This window comes from Bufo bufo, chromosome 10 (genome assembly GCF_905171765.1).
Source record: "Bufo bufo chromosome 10, aBufBuf1.1, whole genome shotgun sequence".
Lineage (NCBI taxonomy): Eukaryota > Metazoa > Chordata > Amphibia > Anura > Bufonidae > Bufo > Bufo bufo.
In genome coordinates, this window is record NC_053398.1 from 41815075 (window position 1) to 41837636 (window position 22562).

A 22562-nucleotide genomic window follows, 5' to 3' on the forward strand; every position below is an offset into this window, starting at 1 on the left:
CATTGTTAGCGCATCGCACACCCCACTGGTGATCAGTTTCGGACTGCTGATCAGCGAGTTTGAATTTATATTTTTATTTTTTCAAATTTTTGGGCCTTTTTTTATTTTCTGTTATTTTTAGGGATAAGTAAGCGAACACCCGTGCCCCCACACACACTAAATAAAGATTTCCACACACGCACACACACAGGCACACACACACTCCCCTATGGCCCACCGGATGTTCTCAGCCGAGGAGGCATATGCCCAGCTCGCCTCCGACTCCGAGAGCCCCAGTGAGGATGAGGATGACCCCACTTTCCTTTTGTCATCCGTGTCCTCCTCATCATCTAGCGATGATGATGAGCCCCAAGGCGGTGGAGACGCCGCCAGGCAGAGCAAGGGGAACGCCTTGCTAGGGACCCTGTGGCCCACACTAGTACGAGAAGCTCTGGGGCTCGTACAAATTTTCCGGCCCACCAGTTAAGTCCACGGGAGCCCCCTACCGGTGAACTTGCATGGTGTACCCCAGAGCATTTTGAGCCTGCGATTCCTGATTTTGTTGACCAACCAGGAATCCAGATTCCCACAGTGGGCTTCACTGAATATGACTATTTTAGTCTTTTTTTTATTGACCACTTTGTGAATCTGATGGTGGAGCAAACGAGCGTGTTCGCCCAACAGTTCATTGCTTAACACTCGGGCTCTGTTTTGGCCAGGGCCGGTGGTTGTACTCCGGTCAGTGCAGCCGAGATGAGGACATTTTGGCGCCTCATGCTGCACATGGGCCTAGTCAAAATAAACAGTGTCAGGCATTACTGGAGTGGGGACGTCTCCTACCAGACCCCACATTACAGTACGGCCATGACAAGCACCCGGTTTAAGGGCATCCGGAAATGCCTGCATTATGCAGATAATTCAGCATGTCCCCCCCAAGGTGATCCTGCCTATGACCACCTGTACAAACTTTGTGAGAGTACCTCAAGGTACACTTACAAGTTTCCTGTGTACGAGGGGCGAGATTCCCGTATTCAACCCCCAGAATGTCCCCCCACTCTGGGTGTTAGCGGGAAACTTGTGTGGGACCTTATACACCCTGTGCTAGATAAAGGTTACCTCTTGTACATGGATAACTTTTATGCTAGTATCCCTTGTTCCAGTCCCTCGCTGCCAGATCCACGTCCGCTCGTGGGACCGTGTGGAAAAATCAACGCCGCCTCCCTACCTACCCCCTCCAGGTACCTATCCCTAGGGGTGAGACCCGTGTCCTTACCAATGGAAACCTGTTGCTGGTCATATATAAGGACAAGAGGGATGTCCTTGTACTGTCCACAATTCACGGTAACGGCATCACCCCTGTCCCTGTGCGAGGTACCGCAGCAACGGTCTTCAAGCCCGATTGTACAGTATCGTCGACTACAATCGGTATATGGGAGGAGTTTATCTCTCTAATCAAGTCCTCAAGCCATACAATGCCATGCGCAAAACCTGGGCATGGTACAAAAAAGTTGCGGTCTACTTGGTACAGGTTGCTTTGTACAACTATTTTGTGCTGTCCCAGAGCGCTGGCAACACAGGGAAATTCCTTCAGTTCTATGAGGCAGTCCTCAAGGCCCTGATCTTTTCTGACCGGGAAAGAGGAGGCTGGAGTACCTCGGGAACTGGAGGTGCCCGGATCGTCCCTGGCCAACACCTTCCAGGTGGGGGTCCCCCATACTGGAAAGAAGGGACAGTCCCAAAAAAGTGCAGAGTGTGTAACAGGAGGGGGATACGGAAGGACACCACCACTCAGTGTGACACGTGCCCCGATCATCTGGGCCTCTGCATTGACGGTTGCTTCAGGGAGTACCAGACTTCCAAGGATTACTAAATTTTAAATCCCCTTCCTCAATTTTAAATCCATTTAGCCACTGAGAATCTAAAAAAAATATTGTTTTCAGACTTGAGACAATAAAACAAACAAAAAAAATTTTCAAAAATATTATTTTGTGAAACTAAAATAAATAAAAAAGTAGACATTAAGTATTGCCACGTCCGTAAGAATCTTCTATATAAAAATACCCCATGACCTAACCCCTCAGATGAACACGGTAAAAAAAAAAAAAAAAAAAACGGTGCAAAAAAGGTATTTTCTTGTCACCTTACATCACAAAAAGTGCAATAGCAAGCGATCAAAAAGTCATATGCCCCCCAAAATAGTGCCGAAACAACCGTCCTCTCATCCCACAAAACATTAGCCTCTACCTAAGATAATCAGCTAAAAAAAAAAAATGACTCTTAGACTATGGAGATACTAAAATGTTTTTTTTTCTTGTTTATAAAAGGATAATATAGTGTAAAACCTGAATAAATTTAAAAAAATTGACATATTAGGTATTTCTGCGTCAGTATTAATCTATTCAATAAAAATACCCCATGAGCTAACCCCTCAGATGAACATGGTCAAAAAAATAAAATAAAAATGGTGCAAAAAAAGGTATTTTTTTGTCACCTTACATCACAAAAAGAATAATAGCAAGCGATCAAAAAGTCATATGCATCCCAAAATAGTGCCAATAAAACCATCCTCTCATCCCGCAAAAAATTAACCCCTACCTATGATAATCGGCTAAAAAAAAACTAAAAACTGACTCTTAGACTATGTAGATACCAAAATGTTTTTTTTGTTTATAAAAGGATAATATAGTGTAAAACCTAAATACATTTTTAAAAAGTAGACATATTAGGTATCACCGCGTCCGTAAGAATCTGCTCTATAAAAATACCCCATGACCTAACCCCTCAGATGAACACGATCAAAAAAAAATTAATAAAAACTGGGCCAAAACAGCTATTTTTTGGCAAATTTTCCATTTTAATCAGTTTTTTTCCAGTAACAAAGCAAGGGTTAACAGCCAAACAAAACCTAACATTTATTACTCTGATTCTGCAGTTTACAGAAACACCCCATATGTGGTCGTAAACTGCTGTATGACCAAACTGCAGGGAGCAGAAGGAAAGGAATGCCGTATGGTTTCTGAAAGGCAGATTTTGATGGCCTTTTTTTTTGGCACCATGTCCCATTTGAAGAACCCCTGATGCACTCCTAGAGTAGAAACTCCATAAAAGTGACTTCATCTAAGAAACTACACCCCTCAAGTTATTCAAAACTGATTTTACAAACTTTATAAACCCTTTAGGTGTTCCTCAACAGTTTATGGCAAATGGAGATGAAATTTCAGAATTTCTATTTTTGGTAACCTTACCTCACAAAAATGTAATAAAGAGCAACCAAAAATCATATGTACCCTAAAAATAGTCCCAACAAAACTGCCACATTCTCCCGTAGTTTCCAAAATGGGGTCACTTTTATGGAGTTTCTACTCTAGGGGTGCTTCAGTGGGGCTTCAAGTGGGAAATGGTGTAAATATACCAGTCCAGCAAAATCTGTCTTCCAAAAACCACATGGCGCACCTTTCCCTCTACACCCTACCGTGTGCCTATACAGTAGTTTACGGCCACATATGGGGTGTTTCTGCAAACTACAGAATCAGGGCAATAAATATAGAGATTTGTTTGGCTGTTAACCCTTGCTTTGTTACTGGAAAAAATGGATTAAAATGGAAAATTTGCTACAAAATTTAAATTCTCAAATTTCATCTCCATTTGCCAATAACTTTTGTGGAACACCTAAAGGGTTAAAGACGTTTGTAAAATCAGTTTTGAATACCTTGAGGGGTGTAGTTTCTAGAATTGGGTGGTTTCTATTATGTAAGCCTCACAAAGTGACTTCATACCTGAACTGGTCCTTAAAAAGTGGGTTGAGTCGGCGCAGGCGCACTGAGGGGAGGACTCTCGCTCGGCCGCTCCATCCTCAATGCGCCTGCGCCGGTGACGTCACATCTACACCCGGCGCAGGCACACTGTGGAAGGAGCGGCCGAGCGAGGGTCCTTCCCTCAGTGCGCCTGCGCCGACTGAAGACAGGTACGCACAGGCGCCAGATTTTGAATGCAGACAGGGCCAGCAGAGAACGAGCGCGTTCACTGGCCCTGTCAATCAACATGAGGAGGGGGCGTCTTTATGAGAGGAGGATGCGGCTGCTACCAGCAAGTAGCCGCCCTACTTGCTGGTAGACAGGTAATTTGCATATTATAAAAGTACGTTTTTTGCAGTATCTACTGAACCAAAATGATTAATTACATTATGTATGGATAAATCGCAGTATAGGGATTATAAGTACCCCAAAAAAAAAAAAAAAGAGTCTAGTGGGGTGACAGAAGCCTTTTAAATACACTGAGGTGTCCCCAAGCACTGACTCCATACATGGACATAGCTATACAAGGAGTGCAGAATTATTAGGCAAGTTGTATTTTTGAGGATTAATTTTATTATTGAACAACAACCATGTTCTCAATGAACCCAAAAAACTCATTAATATCAAAGCTGAATATTTTTGGAAGTAGTTTTTAGTTTGTTTTTAGTTTTAGCTATTTTAGGGGGATATCTTGTGTGTGCAGGTGACTATTACTGTGCATAATTATTAGGCAACTTAACAAAAAACAAATATATACCCATTTCAATTATTTATTTTTACCAGTGAAACCAATATAACATCTCAACATTCACAAATATACATTTCTGACATTCAAAAACAAAACAAAAACAAATCAGTGACCAATATAGCCACCTTTCTTTGCAAGGACACTCAAAAGCCTGCCATCCATGAATTCTGTCAGTGTTTTGATCTGTTTACCATCAACATTGCGTGCAGCAGCAACCACAGCCTCCCAGACACTGTTCAGAGAGGTGTACTGTTTTCCCTCCTTGTAAATCTCACATTTGATGATGGACCACAGGTTCTCAATGGGGTTAAGATCAGGTGAACAAGGAGGCCATGTCATTAGATTTTCTTCTTTTATACCCTTTCTTGCCAGCCACGCTGTGGAGTACTTGGACGCGTGTGATGGAGCATTGTCCTGCATGAAAATCATGTTTTTCTTGAAGGATGCAGACTTCTTCCTGTACCACTGCTTGAAGAAGGTGTCTTCCAGAAACTGGCAGTAGGACTGGGAGTTGAGCTTGACTCCATCCTCAACCCGAAAAGGCCCCACAAGCTCATCTTTGATGATACCAGCCCAAACCAGTACTCCACCTCCACCTTGCTGGCGTCTGAGTCGGACTGGAGCTCTCTGCCCTTTACCAATCCAGCCACGGGCCCATCCATCTGGCCCATCAAGACTCACTCTCATTTCATCAGGCCATAAAACCTTAGAAAAATCAGTCTTGAGATATTTCTTGGCCCAGTCTTGACGTTTCAGCTTGTGTGTCTTGTTCAGTGGTGGTCGTCTTTCAGCCTTTCTTACCTTGGCCATGTCTCTGAGTATTGCACACCTTGTGCTTTTGGACACTCCAGTGATGTTGCAGCTCTGAAATATGGCCAAACTGGTGGCAAGTGGCATCTTGGCAGCTGCACGCTTGACTTTTCTCAGTTCATGGGCAGTTATTTTGCGCCTTGGTTTTTCCACACGCTTCTTGCGACCCTGTTGACTATTTTGAATGAAACGCTTGATTGTTCGATGATCACGCTTCAGAAGCTTTGCAATTTTAAGAGTGCTGCATCCCTCTGCAAGATATCTCACTATTTTTGACTTTTCTGAGCCTGTCAAGTCCTTCTTTTGACCAATTTTGCCAAAGGAAAGGAAGTTGCCTAATAATTATGCACACCTAATATAGGGTGTTGATGTCATTAGACCACACCCCTTCTCATTACAGAGATGCGCATCACCTAATATGCTTAATTGGTAGTAGGCTTTCGAGCCTATACAGCTTGGAGTAAGACAACATGCATAAAGAGGATGATGTGGTCAAAATACTCATTTGCCTAATAATTCTGCACGCAGTGTATATGGAGTCAGAGCAGGGACTCCTAAGCCGTGGACTCACACTGAGGGATTTCCTCACTGTACAGCGATCTTCTGCATAGAAATAGAGGCTATTTTAGATTTAAATACACTGACTCGAGCATCGCCGTGTTCTGCCGAGCATGCTTGCTCAACACTAATCGCTATATAAAATAAAATATGGGGTCATCAAACCCCCAGAACAGACTTTAAACATAATTTAGACCCCAGACCTTAAAGGGGTTGGGCAGCTCATATATATTGATGACCTATTGTCAGTACTGGATCCGCCATTGCCAGATTCTTCTAGTACATCACCGGATCCCCCTTATTAGCTTTTTCTTGTATCAAATTTTAAAATGCACATGATCAACCCTAACCCAGCAATAAGGTTGTGGCCACCTTCTCTAAATCGCCTCAACTTTTGAGGGTGGCCATCTCTAGGCAGCTTTACAGCTGAGCAATATACAGTCACCTAAAGAATTATTAGGAACACCTGGTCTATTTCTCATTTTTCTTCAGAACTGCCTTAATTCTACGTGGCATTGATTCAACAAGGTGCTGATAGCATTCTTTAGAAATGTTGGCCCATATTGATAGGATAGCATCTTGCAGTTGATGGAGATTTGAGGGATGCACATCCAGGGCACGAAGCTCCCGTTCCGTTCCACCACATCCCAAAGATGCTCTATTGGGTTGAGATCTGGTGACTGTGGGGGCCATTTTAGTACAGTGAACTCATTGTCATGTTCAAGAAACCAATTTTGAATGATTTGAGCTTTGTGACATGGTGCATTATCCTGCAGGAAGTAGCCATCAGAGGATGGGTACATGGTGGTCATGAAGGGATGGACATGGTCAGAAACAATGCTCAGGTAGCCCATGGCATTTAAACGATGCCCAATTGGCACTAAGGGGCCTAAAGTGTGCCCAGAAAACATCCCCCACACCCTTACAACACCACCATCAGCCTGCACAGTGGTAACAAGGCATGATGGATACATGTTCTCATTCTGTTTACGCCAAATTCGGACTCTACCATTTGAATGTCTCAACAGAAATCGAGACTCATCAGACCAGGCAACATTTTTCCAGTCTTCAACAGTCCAATTTTGGTGAGCTCGTGCAAATTGTAGCCTCTTTTTCCTATTTGTAATGGAGATGAATGGTACCCGGTGGGGTCTTCTGCTGTTGTAGCCCATCCGCCTCAAGGTTGTGCGTGTTGTGGCTTCACAAATGCTGCATACCTCGGTTGTAATGAGTGGTTATTTCAGTCAACGTTGCTCTTCTATCAGCTTGAATCAGTCGGCCCATTCTCCTCTGACCTCTAGCATCCACAAGGCATTTTTGCCCACAGGACTGCCGCATACTGGATGTTTTTCCCTTTTCACACCATTCTTTGTAAACCCTAGAAATGGTTGTGCGTGAAAATCCCAGTAACTGAGCAGATTGTGAAATACTCAGACCGGCCCGTCTGGCACCAACAACCATGCCACGCTTAAAATTGCTTAAATCACCTTTCTTTCCCATTCTGACATTCAGTTTGGAGTTCAGGAGATTGTCTTGACCAGGAGCACACCCCTAAATGCATTGAAGCAACTGCCATGTGATTGGTTGACTAGATAATTGCATTAATGAGAAATAGAACAGGTGTTCCTAATAATTCTTTAGGTGAGTGTATATATTGCTTAAAAAATTAATAACATTTGTCACAGTTTTGTCTGACCTTCCAGATATAATATACTTCTAATACAATCACTGGAAACATCTTGAATGCATCTTGAATTTGATTAATTGATTAATTATGTGCGTTTTAAAAACAATTGGCTCTCCAGTGATGCCATCTTTGAGTAAGGCCTTATTCATATGTCCATGTTCATGAAAAGATTGTCAGTGATTCATCTGTAAAGATTTCCGTGAAGGATACTTGTTTGGTCCATGTCCCTTTTTTGCGCTCCATGTGTCATCCATGTTCTATTACTGAAAATTCATTTTCAGAGCATAAATGGTCTGTGAAACACGGACAAAACATGAATTGGGTCCTTGTTGTGTCCATGTTTTCTACAACTCATAGACTATAATGGGAATGATGGATCCATAAACATGGACAAAATAGAGCACTGACCCACGTATCGTGCTAATATAAGGATGTGTGAATACACACACTAAAATGAATAGATACGTGTGAAGAACATGGACAGCACATGTCCGTGAATCACTGACGCATGAATAAAGCCTAAAAGGCTGCTGTGTGACGTGCAAAGTGGGACTGGGACTAAGGGTTAGGTGAATAGGTCATGAGGAAGGATCGCTATTGTTCCTGATCCGAAACATGTAACTGGAGTGTAACTGGCTTTTACCCGCACTGAAAAATAAAGGTAACATTTTAATCGAGCTGGACCCCTTCTTTCTTTTTTGGTTAGGTGAATAGGTGGATGCCTAGGGTTCCACCAGGGGACATAACTGCCTTGGGGAGTCTAAATTGGAGAAGAACAATCACTGATCAGCCGAAACCTGATTCTACAAAATCTTCTGTCTACCTTATCTGTCATTTCCTTAGAGAGAAGAAAATAGTAGGCATAAGAACAATTATAAAAAATACAGTAGCAAACAGTTGAGACATAGTCCCAAAATACTAATCTCCTTGTAGACAGAAACAAACCATTTACTATAGCTTGTCTATTTTGTACATGGTCATCTTAGATTTTAAAATCTGTATTGCAATGTTTAAAGGTTTAATATATGATGATGTTGGCAGCAAAGAGTGCGTACCTGCTCATGAATGTCCCTGTAGATACAATGGCAACATCTACCAACCAGGAGAATTCTATTCTACTTCTTGTAGGACTTGGTAAGTAAAAACAATGCTTATTTTGCCTCACCTACAAAGGTCATGCAGATAACACATCCTGTTGTCAGTACAGTAATAATGAATTGCAAGCTGTAATTTGCCTTTTCATTATCTCCATAACAATAACTGTTAAGGAGCGAATCGGTTTAAATGATTGTACAATATACACAATGCTAGAAAACAAGCAATTGGGAGCTGTCCCACACCCTTGATGGATTTGATTACACAGTACTTCTCTATTAGGGCTCACGCACACAACCTAGCTGTTTTTGTGGATCTGCAAAAAACAGATACCAGCCGAGATCCAGCCGGCATTTTTTTTTTTACTTCTTCAGAAATGCCCTAGCCTTGTCCTCAAAACGGACAAGAATAGGACATGTTCTATTTTTTTGCAGGGCCGTGGAACAGGTGTGCTGTCCACAGGGCTGCCATCAGAAACTTTGGGGCCCCTTACACAGCTTAAGGCCTGGGCCCCCCAACCCTCCACCCCTATCCCAGGCGAAAGCTAATTTTGCCGCCCCCCTTGACTCAGCCCATTGACCACACCCTTTAACCCGCCCCTTTTTGTCAGCCACCTATTTAATGATTGTTTCATGCAACATTTTACTTGACCAGCTAATTTTAGATATTCTTGGTGGTCATCTGTGCCATTTTGGCCTCAAAACATTACATGACCCCCTACACTACATTACATTATTGACAACTTTAAGTTTTTACCTTGACTGATGGTGGCCTAGGTGTGTTTATCAGCAGGTCTGCTCCAGTCACTGTTATGGGGGTATCTGTGGATGACACTGTTATGGGGGATCTGTGGATGACACTGTTATGGGGGATCTGTGGATGACACACTGCTATGGGGGATCTGTGGACGACACACTGATATGGGGGATCTGTGGATGACACACTGTTATGGGGGATCTGTGGATGACACACTGTTATGGGGGATCTATGGATGACACACTGTTATGGGGGATCTATGGATGACACACTGTTATGGGGGATCTGTGGATGACACACTGTTATGGGGATCTGTGGATGACACACTGTTATGGGGGATCTGTGGATGACACACTGATATGGGGGATCTGTGGATGACACACTGATATGGGGGATCTGTGGATGACACACTGTTATGGGGGATCTGTGGATGACACACTGTTATGGGGCATCTATGGATGACACACTGTTATGGGGGATCTGTGGATGGCACTGTTATGGGGGATCTGTGGATGGCACTGTTATGGGGGATCTGTGGATGGCACTGTTATGGAGGGGGATCTGTGGATGGCACTGTTATGGGGGATCTGTGGATGGCACTGTTATGGGGGGGGATCTGTGGATGGCACTGTTATGGGGGATCTGTGGATGGCACTGTTATGGGGATCTGTGGATGGCACTGTTATGGAGGGGGATCTGTGGATGGCACTGTTATGGAGGGGGATCTGTGGATGGCACTGTTATGGAGGGGGATCTGTGGATGGCACCGTTATGGAGGGGGATCTGTGGATGGCACCGTTATGGAGGGGGATCTGTGGATTTCAACATTATGGAGGGGGATCTGTGGATGGCACTGTTATGGAGGGGGATCTGTGCATGGCACTATTATGGGGGATCTGTGGATGATACATACCGTATATAGCATCGTATGCTATATGTATCATCTACAGATCCACCCTATGACAATGTCATCCACAGATCCCCCTCCATAACATTGTTCTGTGGATGACACTATTATGGGGGATCTGTGGATGACACTATTATGGGGGGATCTGTGGATGACACTAAGATGGGGGGATCTGTGGATGACACTATTATGGGAGGGATCTGTGGATGACACTATTATGGAGGGGATCTGTGGATGACACTATTATGGGGGGATCTGTGGATGACACTATTATGGGGGAGATCTGTGGATGACACTATTATGGGGGGATCTGTGGATGGCACTGTTATGGGGGGATCTGTGGATGGCACTGTTATGGAGGGGGATCTGTGGATGACACATACCGTATATAGCATCTTATGCTATGTGTCATCCACAGATCCCCCTCCATAACAGTGTCATCCACAGATTCCCCTCCATAACAGTGTCATCCACAGATCCCCCTCATAAGTTTCATCCACAGACCCCCCATAACAGTGTCATCCACGGATCCCCCTCCCTATAACAGTGCCGTCATCCATAGATCCCCCTCCCCGCCGCTCACAGTAGTATACATTAATTGTATTAACTGTAATCGGTATCCTGCAGACAGTAACTTTAAATCAGCGCTCATCTCTTTACTACCTTACATTCAGCTCCCTCCAGTAACAGGCAGTGCGGGCGGCACCGCTCACTCACTGACGTCACGCGCCTGCGCCGCCTAGTGGGAGGAGCAGGAGCGTGACGTCAGTGAGTGAGCACCGCCCGCACTGCCTGTTCCCGGAGCTGAGGCAGTGTAAGGCCTAGTTCCCACGAACGTGTGTGATCCGTGGCCGTATTGCGGCCCGCAAATCGCGGGCCGCAATACACGGCCACAGTTCCGTGTGCATTTCGCATCACGGATGCGGACCCATTCACTTCAATGGGTCTGAGTGTTTTTAAAGGTTTATTTGTATGATTAAATTAATGTATGAATTATTAAAAGCATTGGATCGAGAGGCTTGGGATCTGACCATTCAGTCCAAGGGAAAGATCAATATTTTTAGTATCTTCTAAAACGGAGATCATTTCAAAAGGTCCAACACAGACTGCATTTTTGAAGATACTGTATCTAGTGGTTTCTGTAATGGTCATCTTTCATTAGGCAGACAAAAAACAAAACTCCCTCATAGAAGAACTCTGTGCTCTGTTACTCAGTGTTGAGCAATAAAGTGAACAGGGCACTCAAGGATAGCTGCGACCGTGTATTTAAGGCAAAGATGAGCTTTATTGATAATATAAATATATTTGATGCATATAACAATCAAGAATGCAGTAGAATAAATAGGTTATTAACAAATAAATATAATGAATATTCGACAGAGCAAAGGCTATTATTCGATTAATCAGCAAATATTCAATAGTCCAATATTGTAAATCTTGGATCCAATGATTGTGAACATCCAAAGACTTGTTTGCAATAAGTCTATTCGTTTTTTACTTTCATATTGAGACAACAGTCATATGCTTTGCAGTTATTCAAATAGTCGCGGCGGCGTCCCGCCAAAGCGACGTGAATGGCAGCAACTCACTGCTGAAAAGCTTGCAAGCGAATTAAGTCCATTACCTTTGTATCGACCAAGTGTTCGTCCGAAATAATCACAAGAGCCTTCAAGTGTACTTACTCCCAGGATCTGCCTTTAGATATTTGTAGCAGTATTCAATCAGGAGATTAAAGCCGGCTCTCTGTTCGGTTATGGTCGATTTAATGGTAAGGTAGGTTTTTCAGTACAAAGATGGGGTGTAGCACCAGACGCGTTTCGGGGTCCAACCCCTTCCTCAGTGGTATCCCCACTGAGGAAGGGGTTGGACCCCGAAACGCGTCTGGTGCTACACCCCATCTTTGTACTGAAAAACCTACCTTACCATTAAATCGACCATAACCGAACAGAGAGCCGGCTTTAATCTCCTGATTGAATACTGCTACAAATATCTAAAGGCAGATCCTGGGAGTAAGTACACTTGAAGGCTCTTGTGATTATTTCGGACGAACACTTGGTCGATACAAAGGTAATGGACTTAATTCGCTTGCAAGCTTTTCAGCAGTGAGTTGCTGCCATTCACGTCGCTTTGGCGGGACGCCGCCGCGACTATTTGAATAACTGCAAAGCATATGACTGTTGTCTCAATATGAAAGTAAAAAACGAATAGACTTATTGCAAACAAGTCTTTGGATGTTCACAATCATTGGATCCAAGATTTACAATATTGGACTATTGAATATTTGCTGATTAATCGAATAATAGCCTTTGCTCTGTCGAATATTCATTATATTTATTTGTTAATAACCTATTTATTCTACTGCATTCTTGATTGTTATATGCATCAAATATATTTATATTATCAATAAAGCTCATCTTTGCCTTAAATACACGGTCGCAGCTATCCTTGAGTGCCCTGTTCACCTATATACGTATATGCTTTTCTAAATTGAGTGAGTGGCCTCAATTTACAGGAGCACCTGGTGTCGTTTGAGTGTTCTTAGTGCGACATCTTACTCAATTTTACATTGAGCAATAAAGTGTATCTTCTACTGTTGCTTGCACAATGGTATAAATTGTGCAAAGGACTCCATAATTAAAGCTCGGCTGACACTCACAGTGCCACCCATCTTTCTATAACATGAAATTTTAATGGCATACATAGGGTAAATTAGGTCATTTGGACCATTGCCGTGTAGGCCCCAGGAGCTTTCATAATTCATAAAGTGTAAACTGAGTGGGTGCGGACCTTCAAAAATATACAGCAGGTTCTATTCTTGTCCACAATCGAGAACAAGAATAGAAATTTCTATAATGCGGAATGCATACGGGTGGCATCTGTGTTTTGCTGATCCGCAATTTGCAGACCTCAAAACACGGCGCGGTTGTGTAATGCGTTCTAAGATTTTTATCCAAACATGAACTTACCATATTTCAAAATCAACTTGTATTTTAAAGAAGATTGAACGTTTTCATCCCAGACTTTTCCCTCATTAAACAGGGTTATTTTATATTATGACTGTGATAGTTTTTGACTGTTCTTGATTTACAGTTTATGCTATACCGGAAGATGGAATTGTACAGTCATTCCTTGCTCTGAAACCTGTTCCATAGAAGGAGGCACACACGTAACCACATTTGATCAGTTACGATATACTATGCATGGAGAATGTAATTATGTAATTTCGAAGGTATGACAAACGTAACTCTCTCAATAGCTATTTTACTTGGGACGTAAAACATATTCATAGATACAGATTCAGAGTCTGGGAAATATATTCGTACAGTATGTACTAGAAGTGTCATTAGCTTTTTATTTTCAAAGGGTTGTCCAGCGGTAATTATATTTTTATATATAGCTCATGGTGGTGTAACAAAAAAATTAAAATTCTCATCCTTGCAGATCCCCTGCCACTACCATTTAGATGTTACACAGGTCACCACAACTATTCACTTCCTAAGGAAGTGTCCTTTCTCAGGAAGAATGTCCTTTCTTTTAGTGGCAGTTGAAGAATGGAACTGAGCATGTGCTTCCATCTCAGTGAGCAGGAAAGAGAAAAAAACTAAAAAACAAACAGCAGGTGGCGCTATGCAGATAGATTTTATTGAATGACTTAGTAACTATTATAAATGCATGCAAATACAAAAGTATTCTGATCCAGGGGCTGGTTTGAAAACTGTAGAATATTTATTTGTGGGACAACCTCTTTAATGAATTGTATTTATTCCTTAGGATTGCATGAATTTCCACTTTACTATTTTGGGTGAATTGAATCATTGTGGAATAAAGGATACAGACACTTGTCTTAAAGGAGTTACCATTTTCTTAAACAATGCCTTGACGGTAAGTGTTGTGCTCATTATATACCAATATCTTGTATCTAATATATGAAGTTTTCATTGACAACAGAAATTTTTTAAATTTTAACCTAAATATATTAGAAACCTGTATCAATTTTTACTAATCGCAATCGCAATCTCCGGGGGGCCTGAACGAACAACTTACGTTCTCATGCTTCCTGTAATGTACCCGGCCTCCTTATCTATACATAAACTTCTTCCTCATATGATAGAATTGATTATCGACACGCAAAGTGTCAGTAGATAGAATTTAGGACCTATTTTCATTAGTAAGGTAAATTGACTATGTTGATAGTCTACCTTTATCATCTCTTTATCTATCATTACCTTCAGACAGTATTATGCACTGATATATGATTTACCCTAGCCCCGGTGGTATCAATGTATAGCGGATTGACGTTTTTTATTATATCAGGACACACCTCCTTTTTCCGTTTGTTTTGCACACCCGTCCACTATGCCCCAGGTTATAGGGATTGGCACCTATTCTGCCTTGTATATATTGAGCACCCTGGTATAGGGGTGCAGTCCATTCACTAATAACAAAAGGATCACCATTGTCCAGTAATGCTATCACCACTTTATTAGGGTCACATTCAAATAACTGGTTTAACATCCTTGTGGCCGTAATGGTGAAGAATGTATAGGAGCGGCCGGCGACAACCAGTAACTCCATAGGCTTGGGAGGACTTCACCTATATATAAAATACTGTTAATATGCCCCCCAGTAGTAAAATGGGACGCTACCTGCTCATAATCTGTAGGATAACCCTATAGGAGTGCCAGATCTACACTGTACGGCGGGGGGAACGCATCAACACGCCCCTAGAACGCCATCGTGGAACGCAAGCGCATATGTGATCCGACGCTCGCAGCTCACTGATGACGCGGTTTGTATGGACTGGCTCCTCTGCGGTGGAACGCACGACCATCTTTAGGCCTCGGCGTGCGTTCCACCGACAGCCTGGAACTAACTATGTCGGGTTAAGCATCTGCTTCCCGGCACCCACAATGAGGGGACACTTTGGACATCAAATAAAGGTACCCCAGCGGTTTATGCCCCATTTCTAACTGTCCCCTATAACTTTGTCTAAAACTATTTAAGACTATTAGGTCACATGACAAACAGTGGCATGGTGTTTGGAGCGAAATAATGGAGGTCCGCCCTGTCCAGGGTATAAATGATCGTATTGTCAGTGCACAAATTGGAGCCTTATCTTGTATGCCCCCTGGAGCACCACAGGCTGCAGCCCACTGTTCAGAGAGGATCTACAGGAATGGATGAGTATTTTATCATTCTTTACTAACTGTATCAAAATTATTGGTGGATGTTCCACCGCTGACATTTGAGGACCACCTGTAGGTGCTCCAGTAATTTTGGTTCTTTCATTTTGACTTTCATTGGAGTCTGTGAAACCGTTGTTATGTAGCCGCTGGATTTTGGCAGCGACGCATTGGTCTATCCATTCTTTTTGTCTCCTGACGAACCGTGTGATTTAAAGGGGAAACGCGTCGAGACTTGGATTATTAATTTATAACAACTAATGTAAATCATTGTTTTATATTGACTGACCCAGGCATCTATTTGGATCAAGTAATTAAGACTAAAATTTAAATACAACCATTGTAAATTATTGTATTACATTGCAGGGCCCAGACATCCATATGGGTCATTGTGTTGTAAGGGCACTTTAAGGACAGGTAGTCTAGGTACGGGGACGGAGTGCTCCTACCATCTGGGTGCATCTCTGGGCAGAGACTAGGGCAGGGACACCCTAGGGACATAGTAGGGACCCACTTTGGTTCTGGCCCTGGTGCACCACTGTTAACATCTTCTCCTACCTGGTCTTTAAATTGGCTCTTACTGTCTGTTTTGTATGTGTACCAGTCCCCACGTGAGGGACCCCTATGTGTGTATTATTACATATTTTGATTAAAAGTTACGTTTTAGGTAGTTGGCTTCAGCAAGTTGCAGTTACACAGTCAGTTTCTGTATTATACAAACTCTGCTTGCTGTGACTAGTGAGAAGCAAATCAGCACTGATATCTAGGCCGTGTGTGACGCCTATATTTAATCCAAATTGCAGTTACACAGTCAGTTTCTGTATTATACGATAAGATATATATATCGCGGCTCACCCGTATCTTTTAATATGGTTAAGGTGCTCTGTTTTTTGGATGATTCACCTCTTCATCCTATGTAACAATGGTAATCTGATTCTAAATAAAAACAGGCACTCACCAGCTGGTATGTATATAGTGGATATTTTTATATAATAATAAAATTATATGATAATAAAATTGCGCCTAAAATATACATAAAATGCAATAAAAGTTATGCTGTGAAAATCAATATGCACTGAGATCTCTGGTATTGGTACAAATCAACTGATTCCCATTCACTATATAATAAGCTATCTGGATGGGTATAGTAAAGTGCTCTTATACAATATATAAATTAATATCCTGTCCAAAAAACAATACGTGTTATACTGTGCAAACAGATATCTTGAGATAAATATCTTATAATATTTATCTCAAGATATCTGTTTGCACAGTATAACACGTATTGTTTTTTGGACAGGATATTAATTTATATATTGTATAAGAGCACTTTACTATACCCATCCAGATAGCTTATTATATAGTGAATGGGAATCAGTTGATTTGTACCAATAGCAGAGATCTCAGTGCATATTGATTTTCACAGCATAACTTTTATTGTATTTTATGTATATTTTAGGCGCAATTTTATTATCATATAATTTTATTATTATATAAAGATATCCACTATATACATACCAGCTGGTGAGTGCCTGTTTTTATTTAGAATCAGATTACCTTTTATTTAGAATCAGTTTCTATATTATACAAACTCTGCTTGCTGTGACCAGTGAGAAGCAAATCAGCACTGATATCTAGGCCATGTGTGACGCCTATATTTAATCCAAATTGCAGTTACACAGTCAGTTTCTGTTTTAAACAAACTCTGCTTGCTGTGACCAGTGAGAAGCAAATCAGCACTGATATCTAGGCCGTATGTGACGCCTATATTTAATCCAAATTGCAGTTACACAGTCAGTTTCTGTATTGTTCAAACTCTGCTTGCTGTGACCAGTGAGAAGCAAATATGCACTTATTTCTTGACAGTGTGTGAGGCCTATATTTAATCCAAATATCAGTGACATCCAGTGTCAATATGAAGAAGGCGAGTATTAAGGGACGGGGAAGTGGACGTAATTCTGATGGTTCACGCAGAGGCCGTGGCTCAGGGCGCATTGCAACTGTGCCTGCTGCCAGAGCACAAGGAAAACAGTCATCCACGATACCTAGCTTCATGTCCCAGTTTGCAGGGCGTCGCAAGACAACACTCTTGAAGTCAGACCAGTGCGACCAGGTGGTCGGTCGGATTGCAGCAGATAATGCTTTCACTGGGTTAAGCACCACCCTGTCTTCCACCAAGTCCAGTCTCAGTAGCCAACAGTCTGGTCAACAACACAATCCTCACCCTGATCATCCTTCCTCCCACCATGTAGAGTCTGGCAAAACAAGCAATCCGGTACTCGGATGTTCCGAGGAGCTATTTTCACCCCTATCACTTAATTTGGCCCTCTCCCCAAGCACTCTTGAAGAGGGACATGAGATCTTGTGCTCTGATTCTCAACCTCTAGAGCCTTCACACTCACAAGATGATGTGTTTAAGGAGGTGGATGATGACGAGATACAGTTGCCATCAAGTCAACCAGAATTACTGTCTGCAGAGGTTGATGAAGAGGATGATATACCGTTGTCAATCACTGAAGTTGTGTTGGGGTCAGCAAATGAGGAGGATGATCGGACTGGGAAAGTTGAAGAGGACTTGGTGGACGATGAGGTCACTGACCCAATATGGGAAGGCGGAAACGCGAGCGAGGATAGCAGTCCCGAGGGGGATCGATCTGCAGCACCGCAACAGGCTAGAATAGGCAGTGGGGTGGCAACAGGGAGAAGGCGGGCCACGCCAAACAGGCCCGCAAGTGTTCCACGGAGCACCCCCTTGCGGAAATATCCCTTGCCAATGGGTAGGTGTTCCGCGGTAATGTGCTTTTTTGCGGAAAGTGCAGATAACAAAAGAATAGTAGTTTGCAACCTGTGCCACACCAAAATGAGCCGAGGTGTGAATAGTAGCAACCTCATCACCACCAGCATGATCCGCCACATGGCAGCCAAGCACCGCAATAAGTGGGAGGAACGCCTGGGTCCACAATCTGTGTCCGCGGGTCACACCACTGACTCCTCTTCCCCTATGTTGGGTGACGACCAATCGCCTGTCGAAGGCGCAGGCCCAGATGCCTCCCGCGCTACACCTGTACCGTCGCAAGCACCATCAGCGACCACATTCACTTCCCTATCCCAGCGCAGCGTCAAAATGTCTTTACCCCAGGCATTTGAACGCAAGCGCTAATACCCAGCCACCCACCCACAGGCCATGGCACTAACCGCCCAACTTTCTAAGTTACTGGCGGTTGAAATGTTGCCATTTAGGCTTATGGACACTGAGGCCTTTCGCGGCCTGATGTCGGCGGCTGTCCCTCGGCACTCAGTCCCCAGCCGCCACTATTTTTCCCGGTGTGCTGTCCCCGCCTTACACCAGCATGTGTCTGCTAACATCACCCGTGCCCTGACCAACGCAGTTACTGCTAAGGTCCATCTAACGACACATGGACAAGTGCTTGTGGCCAGGGATGCTACATTTCCCTGACGGCACACTGGGTGAACGTAGTGGAGGCTGGGAGCGACTTGTACCCTGGGATGGCACAGGTGCTACCGACGCCCAGGATTGCGGGGCCTACTTCCATCAGGGTTACCGCCAACACCTATGTAAGTGGCTCCTCCTCCTCCGCCTCCTCCTTCACTTCCACCTCCGAATTCTCAACGTGCAGCACCAGTCAGCCATCAACTGGTACCTGGAAGCAGTGTAGCACTGCCTTGGGGATGCGTCAACAGGCCGTGCTGAAGATGATATGCTTAGGGGATAAACAGCACACCGCCACAGAGCTGTGGCAGGGGATAAGAGACCAGACTGAGCTGTGGCTCTCGCTACTCAACCTGCAACCAGGCATGGTTGTGTGTGATAATGGGCGTAACTTGGTGGCGGCTTTGGAGTTCGGCAAGCTCACACACATCCCATGCCTAGCCCACGTCTTTAACTTAGTGGTTCAGCGGTTTCTGAAAACCTACCCCAATTTGCCCGAGCTACTGGCGAAGGTGCGCCGCGTGTGTGCACATTTCCACAAGTCATCAACAGCTTCAGCCGGTCTGTTGACGCTGCAGCAGCGCTTGAAATTGGCAGCTCACCGGCAGTTGTGCGACGTGAGCACGCCCTGGAACTCCACGTTACACATGTTGGCCAGGCTTTGTGAGCAGAAAAGGGCAGTAATGGAATACCAGCTGCAGCACGGTCGTCGCCTCTTCACAAGCGAGGAGTGGGCATGGATGTCTGACCTCTGTGAGGTGTTAAGAAACTTTGATGAATCGACACAGATGGTGAGCGGCGATAACGCTATTGTCAGTGTAACCATCCCACTTCTGTGTCTACTCAAATGCTCTCTGCTCACAATTAAGGCTGACGCTGTTCGTGGGGAAGAGTTGGAAATGGGGAAAGAAGACATGACCCTGGGTGATAGCCAGAACACCCTCAGTTTGTCTTCTCAGCGCGTATTGGAGGAGAAGGAGGAGGAACAGGGGACTCCGCTACACCGGGAAGTAGCCATGGAACTTTAATTCCATCTGTTCAGCGTGGGTGGACAGAAGAGGAGGAAGAGTATGAGGAGATGAACAGTCATCCTTCTGATGACGACAGCATAGTCTTGCCCACTGGTACTCTGGCACACATGGCTGACTTCATGTTAGGCTGCCTTTTCCGTGACCCCCGTGTTATACGTATTTTAGATAACAGGGATTACTGGGTGTTCACCCTTCTGGACCCCCGCTACAAAGAGAACTTCTCATCTCTCATTCCTCCGGTGGAGAGGATGAGCAAAATGGTGCTATACCAGAAGTTCCTTGTTGACAGATTGCTGCAAAAATTTCCATCTGACAGCGCTTACAGCAGAGTCTGTACTTCCTTGGGCAACCGAGGTTGGGAGACAAGGGGAACACACAGCACTTCCAGCAAAGGCAGGGCAACACTCTCCAAGGCCTGGGACAGTTTCATGACACCCCGCCAGCACCCTCAACATGATGCACGTCCTGGTGTCACAAGGAGGGAAACGTTTTGGAAGATGGTAAAGGAGTACATAGCAGACCGTGTTAGCGTCCTAAGTGATCCCTCAGTGCCTTACAACTAATGGGTGTCCAAGCTGGACACGTGGCACGAACTGGCGCTCTACGCCTTGGAGGTGCTGGCCTGCCCTGCCGCCAGCGTTTTGTCTGAGCGGGTATTTAGTGCTGCTGGTGGCATTATAACAGATAAGCGTATCCGGCTGTCAACTGAAAATGCTGACAGGTTGACTCTTATAAAAATGAACAAGGCCTGGATTGCCCCTGACTTCTCCACTCCACTAGAGGAAAGCCACGACTGAACATAAAGGCACTTTAAAGAGGACCTTTCACTAGAATAAAAAATCTAAACTAAGTATACAGACATGTAGAGCGGTGCCCAGGGATCTCCCTGCACTTACTGTTATACCTGGGCGCCGCTCCGTTCTCCCGGTATAGCCTCCGGTATCTTCACATGTTAGGCTCCACCCAGGGGAACCTGCCGGCGTCTCTTTCTCCCATGCTATAGCGCTGGCCAATCGCAGTGCTCAGCTCATAGTCTGAGAGAAAAAAAAACCTCTCAGGCTATGAGCTGAGCGCTGCGATTGGCCAGCGCTACAGCATGGGAGAAGGAGACGCTGGCAGGTTCCCCTGGGTGGAGCCTAACATGTGAAGATACCGGAGGCTATACCGGGAGAACGGAGAGGTGCCCAGGTATAACAGTAAGTGCAGGGAGATCCCTGGGCGCCGCTCTACATGTCTGTATAGTTAGTTTACATTTTCTATTCTAGTGAAAGGTCCTCTTTAAATGTGTTGTTTAGAATGTACTGAATACTCTGTATTCCCATGCACCCCTTCCGCCACAAAAAAGGGTATATTGTTGAATCTTTCTTTTCTCATCCTCCTCCTCCTCGTCCATCATGTATATGCCTTCTCATATAATTTTTTGGATGGTCACCAGCAGGTCCTCACCCATAATGTTTTAGATGGTCAGCTCACCAGCAGGCCCTCACCCATAATGTTTTAGATGGTCAGCTCACCAGCAGGCCCTCACCCATAATGTTTTAGATGGTCAGCTCACCAGTAGGCCCTCACTTATAATGTTTTAGATGGTCAGCTCAGCTGAAGACCCTCACCCCTAATGTTTTAGTGGGTCACCAGCAGGCCATCAATCATACTTTACCTCTCCTGTATAACGTTTCCTCATCCTAAATACCTATGACATTCCCTGTCATTTTTTTGTACTCGTTCCAATGACAGGCTCTCTTAAGAGTCCTGTATTGTTATTTATCGTCTCTACCTCCCTGAGTCGGTACTGGGAAATTTGCCCGCCCCCACCTGCCTTTCTTGGAAGTGGTAGCCGTGGCCATCCCTCAGGCTCCCTCTCCGGAAGCGAACCCTGATTCCACATTACCCATGGTCACCATGGTAGGTGCAAAAAAGAAAATCGAAAGTTGATTGAGCAGACATCCAAATAGATTGTCAATAGGGTTGAGCGAACCCGAACTGTAAAGTTCGGGTTCGTACCGAACTTTAGGTTTTTTTCGGCACCCGGACCCGAACCCGAACATTTACGTAAAAGTTCGGGTTCAGTGTTCGGCGCTTTCTTGGTGCTTTTTGAAAGGCTGCACAGCAGCCAATCAACAAGCGTCATACCATGTAGATTGTAAGCCCTCACGGGCAGGGCCCTCTCTCCTTCTGTACCAGTTTGTAACTCATCTTGTTTATGATTAGTGCAATTGTCTGTATTATGTATGTATACCTCTTCTCATATGTACAGCGCTATGGAATGAATGACTCTTTAATAATAAATAATAATAATAATACTACTTGCCCCAAAAGGCCATCACAGCCATGCCTACTATTGGCATGGCTGTGATTGGCCAACTGCAGCATGTGACCCAGCCTCTACTTAAGCTGGAGTCACGTAGCGCCACCCGTCACTCTGCTCAGATTATTGTAGGGAGAGGCTGCAGCTGCTGTAAGGGAGAGATCAGGGAGAAATCTTATCAAGAACTGCTTTTTTTACTCAGCGATCTACAGCAAATGTGTTTTGTGGGTTTTAATTTTTTAAAGCCTGCCCTGAGCC

At 44.1% G+C, this 22562-nt stretch overlaps 1 protein-coding gene across 1 annotated transcript in view; it reads left to right on the top strand.

Moving 5' to 3' along the window:
* LOC120980018 (mucin-5AC-like) overlaps positions 1 to 22562 on the top strand; it is a 139262-nt gene that overhangs the window by 7849 nt on the left and 108851 nt on the right. Inside the window, exons 4-6 of the mRNA XM_040408883.1 lie at positions 8563 to 8710; positions 13425 to 13563; positions 14106 to 14225. Of these exons, the coding sequence (XP_040264817.1) occupies positions 8563 to 8710; positions 13425 to 13563; positions 14106 to 14225 (407 nt within the window). The remainder of the gene's footprint in view (positions 1 to 8562; positions 8711 to 13424; positions 13564 to 14105; positions 14226 to 22562) is intronic.